General features: G+C 47.0%; 1 protein-coding gene across 1 annotated transcript in view; it reads right to left on the reverse strand.

The window, feature by feature from the left end:
• The window catches only part of LOC126260624 (mucin-5AC-like), a 237,387-nt gene that overhangs the window by 69,506 nt on the left and 152,086 nt on the right, over window positions 1-15,795 (reverse strand). Inside the window, exons 3-4 of the mRNA XM_049957962.1 lie at window positions 6,059-6,301; window positions 137-483 (exon numbers count right to left, since the gene is read on the reverse strand). Of these exons, the coding sequence (XP_049813919.1) occupies window positions 137-483; window positions 6,059-6,301 (590 nt within the window). The remainder of the gene's footprint in view (window positions 1-136; window positions 484-6,058; window positions 6,302-15,795) is intronic.

The raw sequence follows: 15,795 nt of genomic DNA on the forward strand, positions 1-15,795 counted from the left end.
GAAACTTGTAACCTCTTAATAAAATGGAAGTGCGGCTTGTATTTTCGTTTTATTTACACTGTGATATCACTCGCTCGCTCTTCTCCAGTTGGCGTTATGTGAAAGCTAATGGAGTACCGACGGAATGAGGAGTTACCTGGCAGAGTAGGGCGTATACGAAGAGGTCCGTTCGCGGTCGGTAGAGGCGCTGTCGTCGGTCCTGCCGAAGACTGGCGCCGGTTTGTCGGCGTGCGGGCTGCGCGGCAGCGTCGCGCTGGAGAACCTGCTGGAGCCGGGACTGGAAGTGGAAGGGGAGGTGGGTGCGGACTCCCGCGACGTAGAGCGCGAGTAGGAGGGCCGGTGCGAGAGCATACGCAGCTGCAGCTGCAGCGGCAGGGTGGAGCTGCCGCCGGGCGTCTCGGTGCTGGGGCTGGGGTCACGTGACCGCCGGCCGCTGCCCGGCGTGGGCGGCAGCGTCACCGGGGGCCCGTGGCTGGCGTCCGCCTGTGGGCAGCCGGAAGGGTCGGCGCACTCACTCACACCACTCGCCTGTAGGCTGCTCTTACTCTTACCTGCGAAACTTAACACATGTAATTGGTATTCAACGAAAGCTCTATTTTCATTCGATGTGTTATTCTAAATTCTGTACATCGGATATTTTTCAACAGAACTCCTCAATAGTCGATTTGTTACGCCATAGAGGGTCTGAGCACAAGAAATGTGAGTTTTAGAATGAGATTTTCACTCTGCAGTGGAGTGTGCGCTGATATAAAACTTCCTGACAGATTAAAACTGTGTGCCGGACCGAGACTCGATCTCGGGACCTTTACCTTTCGCGGGCAAGTGCTCTACCGTCTGAGCTACCCAAGCACGACTCACGCACCGTTCTCGCAGCTTCACTTTTACCAGTACCTTGTCTCCTACCTTCCAAACTTACAGATCTCCTGCGAACTTTGCAGAACTAGCACTCCTGAAAGAAAGGATATTGCGGAGACATGGCTTAGCCACAGCCTGGGGGATGTTTCCAGAATGAGATTTTCACTCTGCAGCGCAGTGTGCGCTGATATGAAACTTCCTGGCAGATTAAAACTGTGTGCCGGACCGAGACTCGCACTCGGGACCTATGTCTTTCGCGGGCAAGTGCTCTACCATCTGAGCTACCCAAGCACGACTCACGCCCCGTTCTCACAGCTTCACTTTTGCCAGTACCTCGTCTCCTACCTTCCAAACTTTACAGAAGCTCTCCTGCGAACCTTGCAGAACTAGCACTCCTGAAAGAAAGGATATTGCGGAGACATGGCTTAGCCACAGCCTGGGGGATGTTTCCAGAATGAGATTCTCACTCTGCAGCGGAGTGTGCGCTGATATGAAACTGCCTTGCAGATTAAAACTGTGTGCCGGACTCGGTCCCGAATTCGAGTCTCGGTCCGGCACACAGTTTTAATCTGCGAGGCAGTTTCAATGTGAGTTTTGGTTGGCGGTAGCATTGTCGATACCAGTAGCATTCTGTGAAAAGTAAGTGAGGGAGTCAGGTCTTGTTCATGCTACTGAGTGGTCCGGAATTACCTAGCTGAGCACAGAGACAAATGTAGAGGATATTGAATTTTGGAAGTATGATTTGGCAAAGATTGATTTGAAAAGTGTGAAGATTTTCAGGTAATGTTGTCGCTGCATTGCTTGCTCGCACGTAATTTATGATGTGTTTGAAAAAAGACTAAGCTTTTCCCAAGATTTTCCTTTATTTGTTCAAGTCAATCAGTTCTATTGGCGAGACGTGATTCAGTAAAGTTATCTGCTCACATAGCTTGCAGTCAGTGTTTTACCACTCCTTTACCAGCCTGTCTTTCGTGGCAGAGTCATATTTTTATAATAAGTGATACCTGTAAAGAAGTTTTTTAATTGTGAAGGAATGAAGTTCATAATATAGTTTTGAATGCTAGTCTCTTTTCAGTCATTTAGAAAGTCGGGTATTTCCCACCGTCTCCTCATGAAAGTTTTATTTTCTGATTGTGTAGCCTTATGACACTTAGCGGAATGCAGCTATTTAGGCTTTATGTATGATTTGCTTAGCACAGCTTCATGTCATTGCATTGTGCTGCACAAGGCTCTTCCTCTTTGGATAGATTGCTGCTGTACTGCATTTTCATTTTCGTCCCTTTCGAGCAGTACGGAGTTCCCGTTCCCACAGGAAAGCAATGAAAATTTTGTAGGGCCAGGTTAACACCAGTGGGATCATTTTCAGTTAAGCTTTGCATTTCAGAATTGTGAGCAGGTTCAGTTTAGGTAAAGTTCAAGTGAGATTTAATTTCTTTGTTAAATGCTCTTATTCTTGCAGAGCAGTGTTACATTTGCTGTGTATTATTTAGTATTTGGAAATTTATTTAATCAATTTCCATAGACAAATTTACAGTTAATTTTCACGGAAACATTTTGGACCAATGTTCATTCGAAATTCGATTTGTCATTTTATGTAGAACTTTTGTTCCGTTAGTTTTCCGTATTGGAACTGTAAGTCACCTTCTGTGATGTCACTGATTGTAACACTGTTCACTGCATTGCACGGTACAGAATTTAACAGGGCAGTTTATTTAGTATACAGTTTTACGTTTTCTGGTAGTTCAATGTAATACAGTTATACAAATTCAGACATTTGGCGACTCTTTTTATCAGACAGCGTTCACATAATCGCAGCACTTGTATTGTTCAAGTTCAATTTCATTAAAGACATACAGAAAGTTTAAAATTAGGATACCAGTGTAGTTTAGTTAACAATAACAGAAACAAGAACAACAACAGAATAAAACAACTTACAGAGTGAAATATACGCTGCCTGGCAAAATGTGAAGCACCCAGAAAGAGAGGAGGAAACTAAATGGAACTTCAAGGACTGAGAGGGTACAAGACGTTATTTCAATGATTACAAAATCGAGTCGTATTTACGAAGAAATTGGCCGTATGAGCCCACTTATCAGTATGACGTTGCACACCTCTGACTTGGATGCATGCACTGATTCGGTTGGGAAGGGTGTTGCAAAGCCTTTGTGCTCTCGTCTGAGGCTGGGAGAAAGTGGACCTCCGAGCTGTCACAACATACGTCTTTTGTGGTCAGGTCTGCGGATTTTGATGACTAGAGGAATATCTCACCAGCTCATAAGAGACACATGCCATGCGTGGACGGGTATTCAGCTCCGCGATATTGTCACATGATAGGTAACACAGTTGCCATCAGATTTCCCTTATCACCACCAACCTGATGTCATAACCTGACTCCCCACACCAGGAGTAGCTAATACAACTGTACACTGAGCGAGGTGGCGCAGTGATTAGCACTCTGGACTCGCACACTTGGGAGGACGACGGTTCAAAGCCACATCCGGCCATCCTGATTTAGGTTTTTCGTGATTTACCTAAATCGCTTCAGGCAAATGCCGGGATGGTTCTATTGAAAGGGCGCGGCTGACTTCTTTCCCTATCCCTACCTAATCCGATTGGACCGATGACGTCGCTGTTTGGTCTCCTCCTCCAAATCAACCATCCAACCAGCCACAGCTGTGCGCCCCCATAACGGTGGGAAAATGGATCACCTCCCCAAGCAACTGCCATATTCGCGCAGAATGAATAGTCTGGGGTAGTGTAGAACCGCAATTCATCGCCGAACAGAATGTGACGCCATTCATAAGCAGCTCATGTTTCTCAGTCACGGTACCACTCCAAACTCAGTCGTCTGTGTTGTGGTGTTAACGCCAGCCTACACACGGGACAGTAATTCCCTGGTATGTTTGCTGCTGGTATCTGACCTATAATGAGAGACGACACAACGTGTTACAAGGAGTCCACTACTTCTTCTTGGATGGCAGCCACAAATCTGATGGCGTTACGATGTGCTTAGTGTACAGTATCGCGATCCTCCCTTCTAGTGGTCAGACATCCGAATTCCATAAAATCCTGAATATTGAGCGATTCAACCGGACGGCCAAATGAAGACTGGAAATGGGTCCCATTTCACACTCTGTCAGGTGCTGACAACGCTGTCGCACACGACTATGTGGCATCCCGTGTCTCTCACAGTGATCACTCAACACCTTATACTGTTCACGCCCATTACATACCCGATCAAGCTTGATAACAACATTAAACTCGAACAACACTAATACACCGGGGTGACCATTCTATCTGTCACAGAGAATTGCAACTGTGTTCGTTTACATACTCGCCCATAGTTTGTACATGTACGAAGTTACATTGACATCCGACTATATATTCAAGGTGCACATTTTTTTTTTTGCCAGGCAGAGTGTGTAGGCTGGAAAAGGCGAAGAAAGCGTAACCCAGTAAAATAGCTCTGCTGGAAACAAATGTGATATAGAAATGAGGAAGACGTTAGCGTAAGTGTATATCTGGAGCACGCCACTGTATGCAAGTGAAACGTGGACTGTGGGAATGCCGGACAAGAAGCGACCGGGAGAGTTTGAACTGTGGCGTTATCGAAGAATGTTTGAAGTTAAGTCAACGAATAGGATACATACTCTGCAAATCACTTTCACGGTTATGGGAAAAGGTAAGTAATGCTCTGACCTGTGCTGAGGTTTCTTTCTGTTCCAAAGCTTCTGTGCGCTATATAATTAGGAAGAGCTTATCTTCTGCATACTTACGGGAGAGACAAGTGAGGAGCTGAATTACATTTAAAAGTTCTTCATTTAATACTAGTTACTAAGAATTTGAGAGTAGGCTTTCGCATGATAATTTGCTAATTTGCGTCTGTCTTCAAGCGACTGCCACTTTCGGTTTTCCAGCATTTCTATGACGCTCTTCTGTTTGTCAAACTAACATGTCCTATTTTGTCCCGCCCTTTTGTTTATATGTGCAATACTCCTGGTTGTTCCCATTTTGCATGGGTGTTACACACTTGAGTCGTATTCCAAGATTAGATGCACACGATATTTGTAAATTATTTTTTATGTAAATTGATTGTATATTCCCAGCATTCCTCCAATAAACGAAAGGTTGTCTATATGAGTCTATGTGACCATTCCGTTCCATATCCCTATGAAATGGAGAAGCAGTAAAGAGGATAAATTAAGAAAGAAGTGTATGGAATATCATTGCATGAAAAAGGGACAGCATAGAACATTATAGGATACGTCATTGAGAATGGAAGGAGGAATCTAAGGGTAAAACGATAGGTGCAGACAAATAATAGAACATGCAAAATGCAACATGTATTGGCTACAAGTTCAACACAGAATAGGGAAGGACGGAGCACAGTAACAACCATTTCGAAAGACTGCTGACTAAATCAGAAGGGACTAGTAGTGTTCTTTTGCAATCACTTAATCGGTGCACAAGAGCTTTTCAATAAATGATGAAGTACGAAACAATGTACTTTAACTTAAAATGTGATATTGTAATTACCTGACGTAGTCAGCATGAACACAACGACCTGTAAACATTTGTTTGGATAAAATCACAATGCAGAAGACTGTGATTACTAGTTTGAACCCCCTAAACCGTCGGAGTGTATAACAGTATACAAACATGTGGTGCCTAAATCAACACAATAAGTAAGACACTTAGTCATTATAGTGTTAAAATCCTCAAGGAAATTTCAGTTCTAGAAAAAATAGAATAAAAATACAATGCTATCATCCGAAGCCAAAGGTACGAAGCAACGTACAACAGAAACCCAGTGAAAACACACCTTAGAGTCGCATTTATATAATATGCGTATGTAAAACATGTAGCACAAACACTTCTGTAGTAATTTGAGTATGACGTAAGCCATAATGACAGGTCATAGTGTCCGTCAAAGCCAATCAGATCAAGATAGCAAACAAGCTGACTAGCACTGTGGTTTTATTCTTAAAATATTTCTGACTTGTGACCTTGTATTACCATTTCCAGATCTGAAGATGACCGTTTAAACAGTTAAAACCAATAATTATTGTTTTATACCTTGCGACCTTGGTCAAACAAATGTTTTGATAAAATCTGCAACACTACACTGTGATACTTTGAGCAGGATTTTTTTAAGTGCCATGAATGAACACTGAAATATCAGCTGCTTGTGGCGGGCACTCACCCTGCTCCTGTGCGGGTAGGTGCCGTACTTGTTGTCAGAGTAGGAGCCGGTCCTGGTAGAGGAGTGGTCGCGACCAGCCGGCGAGTCGTGCTGCGACCCGTACTTTCGGTCCGAGGACAGATCCCTGTGGTAGCCGCTGCCGCTGCCGCTGCCGCTGCCGCCGCCGCCTGTGCTGGTGCTGCTGCCGCTGCGGTAGCCAGAGCCCGGCGTGGAGCCCGAGCTGCCGCTGAGTCTGCGGTCATACTGGAACAGGACAGGGCTTCATTATTACTAACTCGGAAGAGGAACTACAGGAACAGAAAGGGTCAAAAAATGGTTCAAATGGCTCTGAGCACTATGGGACTTAACATCTGAGGTCATCAGTCCCCTAGAACTTAGAACTACTCAAACCTAACCAACCTAAGGACATCACACACATCCATGCCCGAGGCAGGATTCGAACCTGCGACCGTAGCAGTCGCGCGGTTCCAGACTGAAGCGCCTAGAACCGCTCGGCTGTAGCGGCTCTTCTGGGTCACATGTAGCTGAATTTTCCTTTTATCAGTGCCGTTAAGCATGCTTTGGGGCCAGTTCGCAAGCACTATACAGGATACAATGGGAATCATACAGCCAATCAGTTGCACGTCAAATGTTTATTCAAACCTTCACCTATGTTTCGACAGATATAAACCTGTCGTCCTCAGAAGAACTGATAACACCTAAAATATAATATATATATCGAAACAGCGCGGAAAACCCGACACAGCTGTTTCGAGACGTTATTTCTCTCAAAGATGCAATCTGACATTATCCTACGTTACTGTGCATCGTAGTTTTGTTCACCATTTGCATAGGTTTATATGCTTCTTTATGTATTTCTGTTATATTACTGTTTCTATAATGTTATTTTAATGTGATTTCATTAACTTGTAAGGTGTATTTTGCGGCTGACACTGCATCTTATGTGAGCGTCAACTGGGCGTAAGTTCCCTGCTGGGTTGTTCCTCCTGTCTAGTTAGTTGTCTGTTTTTGTGTATGATGCAAGACTGCCTTAGATTTTATAGGGATCATGCCTGTGAAGGAATATAGAACACAGAGCGCCTGGAGTGTACAAAATACCTTTTCAGTGTGGCTGCTTATACGTCGGCCAAACAGTACGGACTGTGGAGCAACGTCGGACGGAACACGAGAGGTGCTTACGCTCAAGCTACCCTGAAAAATCGGTCGTGGCAGAACACGCGTTAGAAAATCGACACAGAATTCCATTTGACGGAACATCTATCATTATGAGGACGAAGGGATTTTGGGATACTGTCATAAAAGAAACGGTAGAAATAAAAACAAGGACGGTCGTCTGCAGCTCAAAACAGCTTAGGACTCTGATATTGCGGGGATGAAGCAGGTGCGACCACGGGTGAAACTTCCTGGTTGATTAAAACTGTGTGCCGGACCGAGACTCGAACTCCGGACCATTGACTTTCGCGAGCAAGCGATCTACCAACTGAGCTACCCAAGCACGACTGACGACCCGTCCCCACAATTGTACTACCGCCAGTACCTCGTCTCCTACATTCCAAACTTCACAGAAGTTCTCCTGCGAAACTTGCAGGACTAGCACTACTGGTAGAAAGGATATTGCGAAGACATGGCTTAGCCACAGCCTGGGGGATGTTTCCAGAATGAAATTTTCACTCTGCAGCATAGTGTGCGCTGATTTTGAAACTTCCTGGCAGATTAAAACTGTGTGCCGGGCCGATACTCGAACTCGGGAAGTTTGGAAGGTAGGAGACGAGGCACTGGCGGAAGTAGAATTGTGAGGACGGGTCGTCAGTCGTGCTTGGGTAGCTCAGTCCAGTCTGCCTTCGGCGGTGCTACGGCACGGACGTCTGTTTACGTCCCTGCCGGAGAAGTTCGCGCTCGCGCAGTTGTTTACCTCTTCGGCGTACTCGTGCGTTTAGAAGACTCGATAAAGAATGGCACATGCATACCGAAAGTCGACTCTCAAGATTAGTTTTTCGAATGAATATGCGAGACCGAAAGCCTGCGAAATAGAAAGGTTCCTACGAGACGAAGTTAAACTTGACTACAACGAACTTATCGGAATCCACCTCTCCATAGTGAGCAGTGTTGTTTACGTCAAGCTGATTAACGATGCAGTATGTGACAGAATCATCCGAGATACTAAACATGGACTCAAATTTCGTCACTCTGATGGACATGTTGGAGAAGTAACTATTGATCATGCAGGACTGGGCTTACGAAACATACGTATTTTCGAACTTCCCTTCGAGGTTCCGTCTGACTTGGTCGTTGACGCCTTACGCCCATATGGAAGAGTGCTTAGCCACGTTGAGGAAAAATGGTCCAACTTCACGACTTACCCCGTTCTCAATGGGGTGCGTCAAATCAGAATAGAAATGACACAACATGTACCCTCGTACTTGTTCATCGGCGGATGCAGAGCTATAGTCATATACGATGGACAACCCAAAACATGCTCTGGCTGCGGGAAAGAGGGCCACGTCCGTTCCGAATGTATGCAGCGGAGGATAGTGCAAGTTCCAAACGGCGAACCCGTACCTCCGTCCACGTTGACGCCGCTGCCACTAACGTATCCGGACGCATTTCGAACGGATCCCATCCCGAAGAATGACCAGCTACAGAATCCTGACAGTTTACGGCAACCGACTGCGGCAGAGACCGCCTCCAGTGACGAAACGACGCACACCTCTGCCGCTCCGGCGCCGACGACGCACTTAACCGAGCGGGAAGGATCGGTAGGAGAAATGGAAATTGATCCTGGTGTTGTGCCGACAGCTGCTTTCGTCCCTGAGCACCGGGAGTCACTTCCGCACTCGGATACGGAGGCGCACACGCGCAAACAACGATCGCCGAAGCGCCACAAGAAACGACGGCTAGCGCCGTCGGATACCTGCTTACTGCAGTCCACTTCAGATGGACTTGGGTGTGACGTCGATCCAGTGCTTCCGGATGCGCAACGGGAGGTTATACCTCCCACACAGCAGTACGACGCGAATCATGCTACACAGGGGTTGAATGCAGACACACCGGACGGAAAGCCGACGGAAGGAGACCCTCCACCCACCGCAGCAACGCCACCGCCTTCGGTCAGCCCGGCCGGAGACACACGACGGGAGCTGGACCTCCAGCACAGGAACTGGGCCGACGAATCCGATACTGACCCCCACACCGACGACGCACCCGCCATAGCGAGTGCTGCGTCCACCGGGTGTTAACAGCGCAGAAGATGCAGACTGACGCACAGACAGCATGTCACCGGGCAGAAGCACACAAATTAACATAAGCGTTCATGTGCGCTTTACGCACTGCGGAACAGCGGCAGGCATATCGAACAGCCTCTATTAATATTAATACGATCAGAACGCCTGTCAAATTGCAATTATTACGAGACATGTTGCATGCGTCAGACGTCGACATCGTTCTGCTGCAGGAAGTATGTGTTGAGAGCTTCCCCGACCTCTATGAGTACGATACGTACATTACACCTACTACCGACGGCGGCAGCGGAACAGCGATACTTCTACGTAGCGGCATAGTAGCCGAGGACGTGGTGTACCTGCCGTCAGCGCGAGGACTGGCGCTCACGGTGCTGGGAGTACGGGTCGTTAACATTTACGCACCGTCGGGGTCAGACAGACGGCGAGACCGATCCCGATTTTACGCAGAGGAGATTGCAACACTATTCTTAGGTCGATATGAACATGTATTATTTGGAGGCGACTTCAACTGCGTGCTCGCACCAAAAGATCAACACCCACGTTATACTTCGTGCCCGGAGCTGCGGCAACTCATACAGGACATGAATCTCATAGATACATGGGAGAAGATTCATGGCCACAGACGTGGATACACCTACGTCACGAGTCACTCTGCAAGTCGTCTCGATCGCATTTACGTAACACGTCGTCTCGAACCTGCGATCCTCGATGCGGAATTGTGGCCTGTCGCCTTTTCAGATCACATAGCATATATATGCACGGTCTCCCTGAGTCGTCAACAAGTGTGGAGGAGTCGCAGTGTTTGGAAACTGAACACAGCACACCTTAGGGAACCTGAGTGCAGACGCTTAGTCGAAGACACTTGGCATGTATGTGAACGACGCCTCCCGACATATCCGACGACGTTGCAGTGGTGGCTGGAATGCGTTAAGCCTGCATTGCGCCGAGCGTTAATTGCATGCGGAAGAGAGCAGATGATGTGGAGGCGATACACGACGGAATTTTATTTCACGATGCTCCGCGAACTTTCTGTACAAGCACCTTCACAGGAGCGTAGTGCCGGTATAAAACGAGCACAGGCCCAAATAATTTCCATAACGCGCCGCCGACTGGAGGGTGTCGCAATCCGTGCAAGGACCTTTGAACGAGTTCGTGGAGAATCCCCGTCGATGTATCACGTTATCAGAGAAAAACAACGTAGCCGCAGAACCTTAATACAGACGGTCGTACTGCCAGATGGTCGCCGCATGACAACGCAAAAAGACATTGCCAACGCTTTCGTGGAACACTACGGTCATCTCTATGAAAAAGCGGAACACGATCAGGCAGCCTTTCATGAGGTCCGACGAACGCTCTCCGCGTGTCTCGACGAGTCGGCCAACCTGTGAAATCACAGTTGACGACGTAATGGAAGCGATTCATAAGGGAGCGTCGCACAAATCGCCGGGGCCCGACGGGTTTCCGTTAGAGTTCTATCGTACATTTCAAGATCTCATGATTCCACGATGGACTGCCATGTACTGCGAATTGATGTCTCCCAACGTGCCTCTTCCATCCTCCTTCGTCGAAGGAATGATCATCCCCATCCACAAACCATCTGGCGGCACAGGGATACAGGCCTACCGGCCACTGACCCTTCTTAATTGCGACTACAAAATCTACGCCAGGATACTTGCAGCACGCTTTAAACGCGTGATACGCCAAGTGATTTCACTCGACCAAACCCAGCTAGGAGGAGCTAGCAATATACAAACGGCACTCAGCGACTACCGCGATGTTATCGCACTGGCTGCAACATGTCGTCTCCGGGGTGCATTGGTATCGATAGACTTCGATCGCGCATTTGACAGGCTGAGTCATGCTTATCTCACGGACGTGATGACGAAAATGAAGTTTCCGGAAAGTTTTGTCACCGTCGTCATGAGACTACTCCACGGAGCCGCATCCAAAGTGCTCATCAATGGACGCTTGGTGGGGCCCATCACCATCTCACGATCGGTCAGACAAGGGTGCCCGCTGTCAACGATATTGTATGCCATCGCTGTCGAGCCGCTGCTTTGCGGGCTCCGGAATCGACTCCAAGGAATGACGATAAGGCACAACAAGTTTATATGCCGAACATACGCAGATGACCTAGTGTTTTTAGCACGGTCAGGCGATGAGGCAAGAGCGGCCTTGCATTGGATTAATTTGTATTGTGTGGCTACGGGAAGTCGCCTGAACATGGCAAAGTCGGGAGCGATGAACATCGGGAGAGGACTCCCGACAGGAAGTGTAGCACCATTACAGCCGATCAACAAGATGAAATGCCTAGGAATTATCTTCACTACAGACGTTCGACGCACGGTGGCACTGAGTTACAGACATCTTCTGCAAACAATTCGTGCGAGTGTCCGAAGTCACAGGTTAAGGGCACTGGATATGATACAACGGGTCACCTTTGCCAACACTTATCTAGCCTCTCGCATCCCCCACCTGGCACAAGTTCTTCCTATGCCGGTGGTGTTGGCGCGCCGAATCCTGGCGGCACTAGGATATTTTGTGAGCACAGGTCTGCTTTTTAAGGTAGGATACGAAACCCTCACCCTTCCTCGTAGTTGTGGAGGTCTTGGACTAGTCCACGTACGCGACCGAGCAGTGGCTATTTATGTAACCACAATGATAAAGATGTGGACACGACACCAGACAAGTCTGACGGGCAGCTTGATAGACGAACTCGCTCCACCTTCTCGTTCGGCTCCGGTAGCGGTGGCTCACATCTCACCATCGCTTGCCCATATGCGAACCTTCTTTGTGGAACACAGTTATGTACATATGGAACTACCGACTACCAGGACGGCAACGGCACGTGATATATATCACATCTTGACTCGACGACGACCGAATAATGCCGTAGAGCGCCGCCAACCAACAGTTACGTGGTCAGTGGTATGGCGTACAGTGCACCACCCACACCTTGATACGGGAACGCGCGCACTGTGGTATCAGGTGGTAAATGGGAAATACGTGACTCGTTCCAGGTTGCATACAATTCATATGGCGGACGAGCCACTGTGTCCGCAGTGCAATGTTATAGACACTGAGGAGCATCGCCTGATATGCGGTCCTTCGGCGGACGTATGGTGTTTGGTCAAAAACATGATCGCCTTCCTCCTTCGGGTGGGGCCGCAAACAATAGAACCACGCACACTACTTCTCCCAGATAGGACATATTATCCCCGAACGAAGACAAACGCAGTGACTTGGATTCGAGGCTTGACTGTGCGTTATCTTTTCCGAGACGGCAGTAAGAATGTGCTTGACTTTTGGGCCTTATTACAGGAACATCACTCAAAGCTTATGAGACATCCGAGATATCGAACATATTACGCAAATTTTTTAGGGAGTGCCTTGCTTGATCCCCCACCCAGTTGGGGTGTCCCGGGTAGGAGAATGTAATTATTGTCTATAAGTATCAGAACAAGAAAGGACCAGGACAGTTGAGAGGATCCACAAACACACGTGAAGACGTACCCGACACCAACGCGAGGTATGACGGGATTAGCGAGGTACGCGCCTAAAAGAGGAACGTAGAACGTTATTGTTTTGTACTGACAGAAGCAGGATATTTTATTTTTTTTTTTTTTTTTTCACTATTATGTCAAAAAAAAAGTCCTCTTATTTACGTTTCCCAGAAAAATTTTATTTTATAAAGTCATCGTCTTATATATTTAAAGTAACAAATGCTCGAAGCAGTTTATGTTTGTTACTGTTACACCGAATGTAAAAAAAAAAAAAGTTAGTAGAGCACTTGCCCGCGAAAGGCAAAGGTCCCGAGTTCGAGTCTCGGTTCGGCACACAGTTTTAATCTGCCAGGAAGTTTCAAAATCAGCGCACACTGCGCTGCAGAGTGAAAATTTCATTTTGGAAACATCCCCCGGGCTGTGGCTAAGCCATGTCTCCGCAATATCCTTTCTTCCAGTAGTGCTAGTCCTGTAAGTTTCGTGGAGAACTTCTGTGAAGTTTGGAAGGTAGGAGACGAGGTACTCGCGGCAGTAGAATTGTGAGGGCGGGTCGTGAGTCGTGCTTGGGTAGCTCACTTGGTAGAGCACTTGCCCACGAAAGGCAAAGGTCCCGAGTCTCGGTCCGGCACACAGTTTTAATCTGCCAGGAAGTTTCAAAATCAGCGCACACTTCGCTGCGGAGTGAAAATTTCATTGCCACAGTTTTCGAGGAAGAGAGAACCAGTGACGTTACAGCCAGCAGTGCGGCTATGTAACGGCGAGGCCACGGCGACACGGTAGTCATTTACCACTTGACAATGGACGAGGAGACCTCGGTCGAAAGCTCATAGGATTTTCACACCTGATACGGCTGGAAGCCCGAGGAGATTTTATTAATCATTTTTACTGTTGAAAAAGCCTTATGGCCAAGCAATAGCATTTATATGGATAATTTTACTGTTGACTAAACCTTACTACTTCGTTTTTCTTTTCAAGCAATATGTAACTCTTTTCCACTATATGAAATTTTTGATTTTGCTTTTTGCTGCATATATGACTTCCATGGACTACTTGTAAAGTATCTGAGGAAGTTGGGTTTATACCTACCGAAACCTAGATGAAGGTGTGAATAAACTTTTAACCTGCAACTGGTTGGATGTATGGTCCCCATTGTATCCATAATTCTACAGTTGCTGACTGCTGCCATGTTGAAGATTTTACCATACACGACATTGCCTATTCGTTCGTTCTGTTTCTGATTACAATATGATATTCTTACGTAGAGAAATAACAAAGCAAGAGAGAGAAGAAAGAAGCAACAAAACGAAAAGAACGTTTTACTAACCCATCAGACAGCAAACTCCGAACATTCGACGATGCGGCGTTGTGAGACCTTGGAATACACTTCAAGTCCCTCCAGAACCCCCCCCCCCCCCAATCGATACATATCTACACAATGTCCCGAACCTTCAGAGTCACAATTAATCAGGTGGTAGAGGGTCCAAAAGTGAGTAATTACTTTGTGATCTTTAAGCTCTTGTTCCGCAGTCCTTCGAAATTTCTTAATCGCCGACACTATGTACTTAGGGTAACGTATCCTAAAGCTGCTACAGCGAAAACTTAAAAAAAGGTAAACCCAAAACCGTACTTATCACAAATGTTCCTAATGCTAGTTCTGCTGCCATAATTTAGGAATAGTTAATGATGATTTGTTTCTCCATCAGAAACTTCACTTTTGAGGTAAAAAAATAATTTTTACAAAGAGCACCTCTAGACTGAAAATAAATGTACACACAGCTCTCGAGCTCTGGCCACACTTACACAAATACTGATTATGAATCAACGACGTCTGTGGTACACACACAGAAAAATGATCTATCTGCTGAATTATTCGTTATTGTCACATTTATTGTATGGAGATAATTGTTAAGCAATCAATATAGTCCTTAAATATGATAATTCCATTCCAGAAAGCGATCCCCTATCGCCTACAGAGCAGCCCACAGCCACACAGCGGTGCATTGCGGGTTGCCGTCCGTCCCATGCGCCAGCAACAAAACCGTGTGAGACTTCAGCTGCAGCAGCAGGGCCTAAACTCCGGTGGATTAGTGTCGAGGTCCAGTGTGCCGGCCAGTCTGCGGATGGTTTTTAAGGCGGTTTTCTGTCTACCTCGGCGAATGCGGGCTGGTTCCCTTTATTCCGCCTCAGTTCCACTATGTCGGCGATTGCTGAGCAAACACTTTCTCCACGTACGCGTACACCATAATTACTCTACGCAAACAGTGGGCGGTTACAGTCGTCTGATGTGTGGCGTTCTCGGGGGGAGGGGGGGGGGGGAGGGAGGGGAGGGGGGTGTCCACGGGGGGCCGAACCGCACACTAACTCTATAACCCTGGGCTCGGTGTGGGGCGACGGAGGGGTGAGTGGACTGCTGTAGCCTGTTGTGGGGTTGCGTGCCACTGCGGATACGGCGGGTACGAAGCCTCTCCGTCGTTTCTAGGTCCCCATTTCGATACAATACAATACAATCCGAACCGAAAAAGGTACTAAGCCAAAAACAGGAGCGGCAGAAAGCTATGCCTGGGACCACAGTTCAGGAAAGTGCACGAAAGAGAAAAGAAAACTGAAGTAACTGATTCCGACATCTTCGAAGAGCGGCGACAGCGTTGATAATGTGGATCACTTTGGAGACTCCACACTAGATTATATTGTAAAGACAGATGCAACACATGTAGGTGGAGGAGATAGGTGGAGGAGATCATATCTTTGCTAAATTTCGAGGAGGAAACAGGAATATACAGAGTCACAGATATGTCTGCACAATACAAAAAATATTGGAACATGAGCTAAAAGCTATGTCACTGAAGTCTATGGTGATGGACAAAATAGCTTTTCAGTTAAATGAAAAAGACACTTCTCTTACAAATAAGAGTGATGTGATACGGAAATTGCCAATTCCTAATGTTACTAGTGGGCTGAGAAATGTCAAACGAGGAATCTGCTTTGTGTTTAAGGA

Source organism: Schistocerca nitens, chromosome 5, assembly GCF_023898315.1.
Source record: "Schistocerca nitens isolate TAMUIC-IGC-003100 chromosome 5, iqSchNite1.1, whole genome shotgun sequence".
Classification (NCBI taxonomy): domain Eukaryota; kingdom Metazoa; phylum Arthropoda; class Insecta; order Orthoptera; family Acrididae; genus Schistocerca; species Schistocerca nitens.